We start from the raw sequence: 12,368 nt of genomic DNA on the forward strand, positions 1-12,368 counted from the left end.
AAATGGTTCCTGGCCACATTCCCAGTGCCTGGAACAGAGCCTGAAACATAGTAGAGGTTCAATAAACACTGCGTAATTGACCATGCTGTCAATCATTGTATTTTGTTATTATGAACATCCATCAAAATTATACCATTCATTCAACAAATATTCATTGAGCATCTGCTATGTACCAGGCATCATTTTGGGTGCTGGGCTAAGGCAGTGATCAAATAAAAGTCTCTGCTCTCAGCAAGCTTTCATTTTAGTGCCTTATTATCATATAAGTAAGTGAAACATACAGCATATCACATGGTGCTTAGTGCTATGAAGAAAAAAAAAGCAGGGAGAGAATATGAGAGTCCCCACAAGGGACTCTCAGTGCCTCACTGAGCCCTATACCACTGTCTGCATCTTTCCGTGTGACATGTTAGTCGTGGCCTCTGCAGCTCCAAGAGTAATACTAACTTTGAAGCAAGTCCCTGCAGCGGGCCTCAGGCTGAGGTTGGGATAAGTCCCTCCTTAGGTGCCCTGGGGGTTAGTCAGGCAGCTTGGCCTTGCAGGGTCTTTCCTCACCCTGGGGAAGAGGGCAGGCCCCAGACTCCCCTGGCCTGGAGCTGCCACTAACTCTGGGTTCTGGGCAGAGAGTGAAGGTTTACAAACACGAGGAGGCCTTTGATCTGAACCAAACCCCTGGGGTTCTGACTGTTTTTTGTTCCAAGCCGCAGGCCAAGACCAGGCTCTGCTTTGCTTCTAGCAGGGAAGACTGTGGGTAGGTGACGTGTGTGTGTGTGTGTGTGTGTGTGTGTGTGTGTGTTTGCAATAGTGGGAGGAAGGCTCACGTGACTCCTTGGTTTTCTTTCCAACAACCAGGTTGGGCTTGTATGAGGAAATTCATTTCAATTCCGCAAATGTTTACAGAGCACCCACTACCTTCCAGGCACCGTCATTAGAAGTTAGGGCTGGAGTAGCGGAGCCAACAAAGCCCCCTGCCCACTGATCAAACAGCAAGCTACTGAGCATGTGAATATAAAACATAGCAGGTGCTCTCGGAATGGGACTGAGATAAAGCTGGGAGGCGGGTGGGGAGGGTGGAGATGAAGGTGTTACCTTTTACACAGGGTGTTCGGGGAAGACCAAGTGGTGTTAGACAGAGACCTGAAGGCAGGACAGGAGGCAGCCATGTGAAGATCTGTGGGGAACAGTGTTGCCGGCAAAGGGAACAGCAAGTACAGAAGCCTTGAGATGGGAGAAGGACTGTCTGTCGGAAGAACCGTGTAGCTCACCCAGAGAAGTGGGGGTCAGAAAGGGGCGGGGTGGGGGCAGGTGGTTCTCTTAGCCTTGAGGGAGGTGAAAACGCTGGAGGGTTTTGAACAGAGAAAGGGCATGATCTGACTGGAGATCAATCAGGATGCCCCAGGCTGCTGAGTGGAAGAGAGACTCTGAGGGATGAGGCAGAAGCAGGGGGTCCAGTGAGACGACAGCTGCAATGGTTTGGGCAAAGGATCACGTGGCCTCAGCCAGAGTGGTGGCTGTGAAGGGGTACAGAGCTGTAGGTTCTTATCCTGTATTCAAAAATTTTTCATTGAAATGTAACATACAGAAGTATACACACATCATAAGTGCATGCAGGGCCGGCCCAGTGGCTCGTTGGTTAAGAGCTGGCTTGGGACGCCAGCTCTGAGCAGCAGGGCCCTGGTTTGGATCCCACATGAGGGCCAGTGACACTGCCCTTTACAGCTAAGATGGTGAACAACAGCTTGACCTGGAGTTGGGCTGCTATGAGTTGCCGGCGACGGCGTAGGCTGCAGCCCTTGCTGCAGTGGGCTGCCATAAGCTACCGTGTGTGGCTGGCAGCCAGCGAGAGCCGCCCGCAGCCAGTGTGAGCTTCCAAGGGCCGCTGTGAGCGGCCGTGACGGCCGGCCACTGATCTGCCTCGCCCGGGAAGAGCGCAATGATAATACCAACATGGGCCAGTGAAGCAACGTCCTCCACAACTAGACTAAAGAACAAAAAGACAGCAATTTGTCTGTTCCCCTTCCCTGATTCCCCAATAAAATCTTTAAAAAAATAAATAAATAAGCGCATGCAGCTTGATGAAGTTTTACAACCAAATCCACCATGTAACCAGCACTGAGCTTAAGAAACAGAGCTTACCCATCCTTCCAGAAGGCCCCAGAAGCCCATTCCCAACCACTACCCGTCCCCCAAAGGCAGTCAGTCACCTAACTTCCTGATTATGTCTTGAAAGTAAAGCTAAAAGGATTTGCTGCTGGGCTGGGGGTGGGGGGAGTGGGGGTGAGAGAGGGGAGTCAAGGGGGCTCCCAGGTTTGGGGCCAAAGCACCGGATTTGTACAGCTGTCATTTCCCACCATGGGAAGGCTGGATGGGAGCAGAGACCAAGGCGTGGAACCAGGAGATTTTTCATGAGTATTTTGAGTTTGAGATGCCTGTATGACCTCTGGAGAAGATACAGGCCATCTTAGCTGGGAGTTGCAAATTCAAATGCCTATGAGGAACAGAAGCATGAGGGTGAACGGATCAGGGAGTAAGAAATATTTCACTTCCCTCTTAACTCCATGAGAACAGCAGGACACGTTTGATGATACATGGTGACTGACAGCTGGCCTCAGAGTCAAGGGGCAATAGGGGAGGGTGGGGATTGGGGTGAATTGGCGAGCACGAGCCCCCATCTAACAGGGGACGTGTTGGAACTGGGGTCCAGTGTAGCAGGCTCTCCTGTCGACGTTTCCAGAGAAGTCAGATATCTGGATTTTTATATGAAACCCTCCCAGTTGTTTAACACTGGCAACCAAAAAACCAAACACTATATATATGGACCCAAGAAAAATGTCTATGAGTACAGCAACCGTTCCGATCCAGAGCAAATCCTTCATTGTATAGATGGGGAAACTGAGGCCCAGAGAAGTCTAGGGTTTTTCCCAAACTCAAGAGGAAGTTGGTAGCAGAGCTTGGCCAGGCTGAATCTCAGTCCAGTGCTCTTGCTTCTTGGTCCCTGGAGAGAAGGGGTTGGAGTCGCCTGTCGTTGCTCCTTCACTGATCGAAATAGACAGGCTCCTGCCGATGTGCCTCAACCTGACCCAGAAAGGCACAAGACGCCACGGGACAGTGTGGCTTTGGGGACCTGGAACCTGTACCTCTTTTGGTCAGGAACTTTTTTGGCTCCAAATGATAGAAAGCCTGATTAAAGCGGCGTCAGCTTTAAAGATGTTTACTTACGTATCCAGTAATTCAAGGAAAAGAGGTTTGAAGTCTGATGTCACTAAGGATGGACTCACACTCTGCCCATCTCTCTACTCTGTCGTCTTCTTCTCATTGACCCTTTACCGTTAGGAGTGGCCTCATGGTCTCAAGATGGCTGCTGAATCTCCAATTATCACCATTGCATCAAAAGGCAGGAGTTGTTGATGGGCATGTGTTAGAGTCAGGACATGGAGAGAATCCTCATAACCCCTCTCACCTTCTACAAGTAAAATCTTCCCCAGAAGCAACTGTGCAGCTCCCCTCTTGTGTCTGATTGGCCCGAAAAAAGGCACATGCCCGCTCCTATATCAAGGACCAGTCTGAGCTTCTGAGATGACGCCATCTTCCACTAATAAATACCTGGACAAATTGAAGCTCTGTCCAAAATACATAAGAGGGGGTGGCTTTCGATAGGCACCAGACAATGTCTACCACAACCTCTACCATTTGCAGGCTGATGATACCAGGCAAATTGCTCAGCATCTCTGAGCCTCAGTTTCCTCAACTGTAAAATGGGTATAGTAAAGCACTATTGTTTCTGCCCTCCCATCACCCAATTCCTGTGCTTGATTTTCCTCAGGGCAGTAGTCCTCAGAACAGCAGCCTCAGCATCACCAGGGAACATGTTAGAAATGAGAATTCTCATCCCAGCCCTATGCCTTTGGATTCAGAGACACTGGTGTTGGGGCCGGCAATGTGGGAGAGTGCACCTGCGTACCTGGGCTTGTAAGCGGAGTGAACGATACTGTATTACAACTGCCTGTATGTTGTCCCTAAAAATGGTAGCAACGTAAATTATATAACAGCAGCTAGTGGTTACCATGTGCCAGGCACTGTGGCGGCGTTCCACGTGCATTATTTCCTCGTTGCTTGTGGTGGGTGTGCATGTGTGACCCAGACCCCCTTCAAGGAAGGACTGATTACCCCGGGGGCAGGTATGGTCAGCAGGCAGCCTCCAGTTGTCACCTCTTCAGGGATCGAGTCACAGGCAGGGAGTGGTCTCATCCAAGCTCATATCCTCCCAGGGTGGCCCACCATGACTGGGTGATGTGGGATTATGAAAGCCTGGTCATCTCCACCCAAGTTGGGACATCTCAGGAAGCTGCTGCAGCTGCATAGCTCCCCGTGGGGTCAGCTGAGGCTGCAGTCGGTCTGCCTGTCCACCCCACTTCTCCCTCTGCCCACCCCACCTCCTTCCCTGCCCTTCTGTGGAGGCTGATCCCAAGGGCATGCCTTAGACACCTGCTACGTGCATCGCAACTGCATCTCAGAGTCTGCTTGCTGGGGACTGTGACCCACGACAACGGCTTCCCAAGGCAGGCAATAGTTTGTCCACTTTACAAATGAGGCCGCTCAGAACAGTGCAATGAGGGGTTCCCGAGCCATGCCACTGGGAGGCAAGGAAGCATAGAATGGGAAGCCATCCAACTTCTGAAGAGAGGTGGCGTCATCTGGCTTTAAAAGGGGAACTTGGGCTGCTGAGTGAGGAAGAATGTAGGGGCGAGGGCCGAAACAGGGGGAGCAGCGGAGAACCACGGATTGCAACAGTGCCAGGAAAGACGAGGGGGGGATTCCGGGGTGGCCGCTGACTCCCTCATCACGGTAGCTTCTTCAGGACTCAGCACAGAGCTGGACACAGCCAAGGTGCTCAATAAATACCTAATGAATGGATGCGTGAAGAAGTGAGGGAATGGATGACAAAATTAAGACAGGAGGGAAGTAGGCATCCCCACATCTGTCTCTCTCTCACTAGAATGATTAGTGTGGTGTCTGCTATAAATAGATGCTCAGCTAAAGGGTTGAGTAAATGAACAAGTTCAAGGGAGGGAGGGAGGTGGGAAGAAAAGAGGGAAGAAGGAGAAAGAGGTAGAGGGAGAGAAGGAAAGAGAGGAAGGACGGAGGAAAGGTGAGGGGAGAGAAGGAAGTGGAGGAGGAGGGAAGCTTCTAGTTTCTAGCAGAGAATGGCAGTAACTTGCGACCTCTGGTGGCAAAAGAGAGCTCGGGAAAGGGGAACTGGGTGCTTTGGAGTTGCGGTGCCCTGAATTCAGGACCCGAAGAGGCGATTCCCAGTTCCCAAAATGAGGGTCGGGGCAGGCCCTCATAAGAACGTGGGTTCTAGCAGTCAGCGACAGCACGGTTAGGACTAGGACCAGGCGAGTGAGGCTCTCACTAGAGCACAGATTTATGGGGTCACCTAAAAACTAATCATCAAAACAAATGTTTTAATGCAATATTTTAAAAAATCAAATTGGCAAACTATGGCCCACAAGTCGGCTGCCTGTTCGTGTAAATACAATTCTACTGGGACCAGGATCAGGATTAGGGTATCCTTTCTTAGTTACAGCAGAGATTCTGCCCCACGTGCCTCATTAATGTAGGTGTCCCCAAACCCCCTCGGCCAGCACACGGTGTGAGTGTGGTCACAAGAACATGCCTGTACGAGGCCCTCTACGCCAGGCTTGGGCGAGCCCATTCTGTGGTCCGGGGACTGGCCACGAGGCTCTTTCAAATATTCCGGGAAACATCTCAGTGTCACATCACATTTCCCTGACTCTGCCACTCACTAGTTGGGTGACCTTGGGCAAGACTTAATTCCTCTGTGCCTCAGTTGCCTCCTCTGTAAAATGGGTTAATGCATGCAAAGAACTTAGTAACTGCTCAATCAAGTTAACTCATTGTTAACAAATGGGAGTTGGAATCCCAGCTCTGTCACTTATCATGACCCTTGGACATATTTCACATTGCTGAGTGTTTCCTCATCTGTAAAATGGGGCTACAGCCTGTCTGGGAGGGTTCAGGTGGGAGTTCACAGCGCTGCTAGTGCTGTTGGCTCATCACTACGAAGCACCAGCTGTCCCCCTGTGGACTTTGAGGGGTGCGGAATTGCAGAGGGCGCCTTTAGCCCTTTGTGAATCACTGAGCTAGGGTCAGAACCCACTGCTCGCCTAGGAATGTTTGTTAATCCCTTACTTCCCATCACGGGCCACAGGCTGACAATACTCCTGGGAACATTTATGAAGTTTCTCCCGTCTCCAGTATCCCTCTTCTTCTCAATGCCTGCAAAGGAGATAATTTTTGCTTCCCAAATGCAGCTGTTACCCCCACGGCCACTGGCCACCATGTCACTCGCACCACGGGTGCCAAGCAGTTTGCAGCACACTTGCCAATGCCTCCACCCCAGGCTACCATCATCACTGGCCAGGTGCACAGCCCTGTCACTGGTTTCTGGCTTCCGTTCCTGCTCCCTTTAGTCTTTTCTACCAATGTAATCCTTTCAAAAACTAAATCAGCTGTCTCCCTGTTTAGAACCACCTGAGACCCATCAAGAGTAAAACCAGCCACAGACCTTATTGTCCCTCAAGGATGCCCCCTCTTCACCAGCTTGGTGCGTGATGGTCCTTCTGCCTGGAACATACCCCCCATCTCCTGGGTGTCCTTCACATCGTAGTTCCTACGTCAGTTCACCAGGTTTTCCCCGACAGTTCCTCCCTCCGCCTCCCCTGGAGGTAAGCTCAGGGTCTCAGCACCCCTTGCGGCACACATCGCTGTCTGCAACTGTCTTAGGAACTTAACGTTTCCCAGCAGAATAGCCTTCGTGTCCCCTCTGTACCTCGAGTGCCTGGCACCTAGCGAGTGCCACTGTACGTTGACTTAATGCCTGTACACTTGGGTCAACCAGTCCTTCTCCCCACGAGGTAGGCAATAGCCTTAATTAGCCTTATAGTTCATAGGAGGAGACGCGGAATGAGCCCGTCATGTTGAGACTACTCACTGGAAAAAAACTGCCAGTTCCTGGAGCCCTTGGGGATGTTTGAGAATAACGTTATATAAAGCCAGTACATATTATAGTAACATAAAGACGCGTCACATCCAGCACATCATTTATTAAAAGATCAGTGGGAAGAACACGGGCTTTGGAGCCAGGTGAAAGTACGCCTCGCTGCCTGGGACATCTTGGACAGGTTCCTCTCCTTTTTGCGCCCGTTTCTCCATCTGTAAAACAGGGACCACGCCTAACAGAGTTGTTTTAGATCCACAGTGAAAACTCCTGGCACGATGCCTGACATGTAGTAACCGGGCATTGAAATTAGTTCCCCCTTCTGCTAGTCACCACTGCCCAGGAAGGGCGGTTTCCTTTCATTCCTGGGCATCTGCCACATGCAGGGTGCTAGCTGTGGTGAGGGGAACAGACATGGTCTCGGTCCCACCCGAATGTTCCCTCCATGAGAGCAGGTGCCGTGTCCATTGATAGTGAACTGGCATCTTGAGATGCTTAACCATCGAGTAGGGAGGACTATGGGTGGAGCTGGGCCCCTTGTTAACTCTATAATCCTGACTTCCTGTTTATCCTTATGGTAATTTCTGGGGGAGAGATCATAATAAAGGCATTACCCATCTTGGAACCAGTCTTTTGCTGCAGGTGGGCTGCCGGTCAGAACTCCATGCGGGAGGTGTGCTTTCTCCCACTGTGCTAGTGGGTCTTGCTTCTTTTTGTTTTCCTGAATAAACCTTTTTTTGTGTGGATTACTTGGAGAGTTATTTTTTGCCAGTCAACACCATCCTGCGTATTGTTGTACCCACTACCCAATACAGTACCAGGCACGCAGAAGGCACTCAAAATATTCACTTGCTAGTTGGAGCTTCAAGGAGGAAAGGTATTTTATATCCCCACACACACCTTCTTTGTGGGAAGAAACTGAGGCCAGGTAAGGTTAACTGTGAGCTAACTAGCGGCACTTTGCATCTTAACTCAGTTTTCCACCCCCCATCTTCCTTTAAGCCAGTCTTTATCACACTTGAGTCAGTTCCAAGCCACTTAACTGTTTTTGCTCTACTTACTGTGATATAAATTGACTTGCTTTTTTTTTTTACATATACAAACTAAAAAGAAATTTGTATCAATCACTTGTCTTAATTAGAAGGTAACCATAAAAATACACAGCAACAAATATAAAAACAATGTTTATTAAATTATGTTTCAACTGCCTTGAAAGCTATGAGCCCGCTTTTTAAAAAAGAGAAATTGGAGTTTAGCATTTTTTTTTTTTACTGACCCTCAAAAGGGAAATATATTTCACATCAAAACCCAGTACATACCCTTGTCTGTATATACGTTTGAAACAAGTCTCAGAAAACAATAGTCACAATACTACACGTAATGCACTCTGATATTTTCTAGTCTCTGATTCTACGTCATTTTTAAAATGCTGGTTGTATATCGCTTATACTGGTTTCAAAAGGAATTTGTCATAAACACAATAAAAAACAACACTAGGTTATAGGGCTGGTAAAGACATACTGTCACCACCTGAGACCATTTTTATCTCCTCAGGACTGCGAAGAGAACAATGTTCTCATGTGCTTCGATATTTTTCATGCCGTGCCCATGTACCTGAGGGGTAAGCCTGCCCTAGATGTATTTTATAAATACTCAATTCTGCCTAGAGCATGTCTTAATGTACATGGTAAGCTCTTGAGAACAGTCGACTGTAGATGATAATGACACTTAACAAGCATGAACAGAGCACTAAAAATATCTCAACACTTTTATTTCGGTCTAATCTCACACTGGTAGCATTCCCTCAAATTCCCCTTGAAGTAAAGAGCTGAAATGTCTGTGGTTGTTACACACGTTCTTCTACCCGACCATGGACCGCTTTCTTCCTCTCAGGCGCACTTCGTCTAATTTTTTTAGCACTGGCGTGGCCTTTTTGGAGGCGGCGGAGTAGCTCTTCAAAAAGGCTTCAAACACACTCTCGGTGTTGGGATGGGTGCTGAGGAAGGCTTTCTCGAGCACGTAGAGGTCAACTCCCTTATCTTCTGGAAGTGCTGAAACGAAACTCAGTCCAAAGTCTATGAGCACAATGTTCAGCTGTTCCAGGGGGGGTTTCAGGAGCATGTTGGAGGTGGTGAGATCGCCATGAACAAGGTCCCCATCGTGCATTCGAGCCAAAACCTGCCCGGCTGTCTTGGCTAAGCCCAGGAGGCTTTGGGGCGTTTTTTCAGCCTCCATAATGGATTGAATGTAATCTCGAACAGTCACTGAGCCTTCAATTTCTTCCATGTATAGACAGTTGGAAGCATAGTCCACAAAAAAGACAACTGGGGCAGATATCCCTGCAATCAAGACATAAGCAGTTATTGGATTAGATTCTTTTTTTTTTTTTAATGGTAAGCTTAAGTTTTCAAAGATTGATCCAGCTTTTTTTACAGTGTATATCTGCTTATTTCAGGAAAAAGATTCAGGAATGCTGCAGAACAGTTCAACTTAACTCATCTGGAAGTTTCCCCTGCTCGTGCTCAGCATGACTGTGCCTTAAACCACCCACAGCTGAGTTTAGTAATGCCAAAGCTCCCGCCTACTTTCCACCCTTTGAGGAGACTTCATTTGTCATACTTATTTCCTAAAAAACAAAACAAAACAAGGAGCCAGAAGGGTAAGCATAGCCCAGTTAGAGCAATTTCTACCTGATAAGGACACAAACAGGAGGCCAAGCAGAGGTCTGGCTTAGAGATTCATCTTTGCAGTCAAAGGGGCAGGTTCAAACCCCAGCTCCCTTCCTTAGTATTGTGAGGAATGAGTGAAGAAAACAAGATTAAGTCGGTATAGCTAAGCTGACTTAATATGGAGTCTGGAGAGTCAAACTGACAAAACTGGTTCAAACCAGACGGGCTGGAGCACGAGGAATGGATTTTACTTTAACTAGCCTGAGGACTTAAACTTTTGAGCTTTTCAGTTGTGCATCAATCAATAGACGGAGATTATATACAGAGGGTACCAAAGAAATGTATTGTATACACATTTTAAAAAAAGGAAAACTATTAAAATTGTAATACTCAATATATAACGATAGCAAAAGATGAACACAAGTCACGTTTGACTTTTGCAATTACAAGAGGTGCTCAAAGTGGTTCCCATCAGCGTCCAGACACTTCTGATGATGGCAATCTACTGCTTGAGCAACAATGACCAAAGTGTCTACTTGTATACATTTTTTTGGCACCACCAGTATATATAACCAGACAGCCTGACATCCATGATTCAGATCACTGGTCATCTAGAAGATTACCATCTTGGACCAATCCAGAGGCTAAGAATATAGGACTGATTCTTCTCAAAAATGGACTTTTTACTGTAAGAACTCTCAACTTTTCTCTTTTCTTCAGAACATTCTGGATGTTACCTGATAATGTTTCCAATTTGCAAATTCTAAGAACCTTGAATAAAACTTTGTCATTTTTAATTTTAACAAAGGTTCCTGATTCATTTATACCCTGTCAACAGTTGTATAGCCTTAAAGTCACATTAATTTCTCATTTCTGCTTCTAAAACATGAGAAGAATACTTCCAATGATTTAATGAATCTTTTTTGAATGTCCATCATGCTCAGGACACTTTTTCTGGATACTGGGAACATATCAGCAGGAATACAGCAGGAAACAAGGCAGTCACAATCCCTGCTTAATGAAACCTACATCCCAGGGAGGGTGAAAAAAGGAAACTATTAACACACAAATAAATTCACTAAATCCAAGCAAGGCGAGAGCTATGTTTGCTTGTTCACTACTGAATTTCCTCCGTTTCTCCAAGTGCCTAACAATGTCCTGGTGTACACAGGTGCCAAAAAAATGCCAAAGTAAAAAAGAAGGTCGGAAGTGTAAAAGTGAAAAAGCCAGTTTTTCAGAGTCAGAGGGAATGTGAGCTGAGAACCTGGCTGGGTCACTAACTAGCTGTGTAACCTTGGGCAAGTTACTGCCTCTCTCTGAGCCTCCGTTTCTCATCTGAGAACAAGTCTGCACAATGTGTTTTCCTTTGTTTTTTTAATTGTATTGGGGAACAGCCACGGCCACTGGTTGCACACTGCTTGCAGGCTACAATGGCACAGTTGACTCTTTTAGGGAGGTCGCAGCTCACAGTGGCCCATGCGGGGATCGAACCAGCAACCTTGGCGTTATCAGCACCACACTCTAACCACCTGAGCTAACGGGTCACCCCACAAGGCAGTTTTAATGAAAAAAATAAGCGAGCTAATGAAATATAACTCTATTAAGCGCTATGTGCCAGTCATACATTCAAATGTAATGCATGGCATACATACCCCCCTCATGATCACACTATCCCTAGGAGGCAACTACTGCAACTACGACTTCCCTTTACAGGCGAGGGAACAGGCTGACAGGTTCCATAACGTGTCGGTATTTGAACCCCGAGAGCCTGGCTCCAGGGCAGGTACTTGGAAGTACATCTGCTTTTTTAAAGTTATGAACTGAGAATGACCAAACACTGAGGCCGTACAAACGGGGAACCCGAGATTCGGGGATTAAATACGTCCTCAACATGCGGGCAGCAGTGGCAGAGCCGGGAACTGAACCAGGCGCAACGGCTTCAGGACAAGCGCTCGCCGCTCCAAGGACAAGCGGCTCCTTAAGAAGCAGTGAATGAAAACAGGTATGAAAGGATGGCATGGCTTAAACACCCAAGGCCGCGCAGACGGCACGGGGCTCTGGAGCCTCGTCCCCTCCCCGTGCCCCCGAGCCCGGCTGCGTTACCTGCGCGGCGGCAGCGGAGCAGCGCCCGGGCCTCCTGCACCGTCCTCCGCCGGCTGAGCCGCGCGTCCAGAGCCGGGTGCCGGTAGCCCTTGGGGAAGCGATGCTTCACCATGGCCGCGCGGCCCTGGAAGCGGCCGCGGAACACGCGCGCCTCGGCGCCCTGCTTCACCAGCTCCAGGCTGCTCAAGAAGCGGCTGCTTCGCTCCCGAGCAGCGGCCAGCAGCTCGGCCTCCGACGCCAGCTCCTCGCTCACCTCTGCCTCAGCAGAGCCGGCCGCCGCCATGATCGCCCTTCAGCGCCGCCGCTCGGCCCCCCTCGGCTCTCTCCGGAAGCTGTCGGAGTCGTTTCGGCAAGTTCCGGAAATCCTCGGCCCTCTTCGGCCACTAGAGCGCCGACACTTCCGCTCTGCGGAAGCAATTCCGCCTCCCAGCCTTTCGGCTCTCCCCGAAGCCCTTCGGCAAGGCTGTTGTAGCCCCGCCTTCCAGCTCTTCGGCTTTTCCCTGAAAACTGCGGTACCTTCTCGCGAAAACCTTTTTCCGGAATCTCAGGTCTTTCCTGGAGTTTTGCCACTGAGG

The 12,368-nt window shown here is 48.8% G+C and overlaps 1 protein-coding gene and 1 non-coding gene across 2 annotated transcripts; both read right to left on the reverse strand.

Moving 5' to 3' along the window:
• Window positions 1–8,279: 8,279 nt before the first annotated feature.
• TP53RK (TP53 regulating kinase) lies at window positions 8,280–12,124 on the reverse strand. The gene is made up of 2 exons (XM_019636897.1): window positions 11,794–12,124; window positions 8,280–9,360 (listed from the first exon to the last, which is right to left on the reverse strand). The coding sequence occupies exons 1-2, from the start codon at window positions 12,074–12,076 to the stop codon at window positions 8,882–8,884; spliced, it is 762 nt and encodes a 253-aa protein (XP_019492442.1). The 5' UTR covers window positions 12,077–12,124; the 3' UTR covers window positions 8,280–8,881.
• Window positions 11,161–11,234, reverse strand: TRNAI-GAU (transfer RNA isoleucine (anticodon GAU)). The gene has a single exon. It is a non-coding gene; the product is annotated as a tRNA-Ile (tRNA).
• Window positions 12,125–12,368: the final 244 nt, after the last annotated feature.

This window comes from Hipposideros armiger, unplaced genomic scaffold (genome assembly GCF_001890085.2).
Source record: "Hipposideros armiger isolate ML-2016 unplaced genomic scaffold, ASM189008v1 scaffold_31, whole genome shotgun sequence".
NCBI classification, from domain to species: Eukaryota; Metazoa; Chordata; class Mammalia; order Chiroptera; family Hipposideridae; genus Hipposideros; species Hipposideros armiger.

Coding starts and splice junctions, on each gene's coding strand:
- TP53RK (XM_019636897.1), bottom strand. CDS start 12,076: ATGGCGGCGGCCGGCTCTGCTGAGGCAGAGGTGAGCGAGGAGCTGGCG. Junction 9,361..11,793: donor GCTCCGCTGCCGCCGCGCAG/GTAACGCAGCCG, acceptor TCTTGATTGCAG/GGATATCTGCCCCAGTTGTC.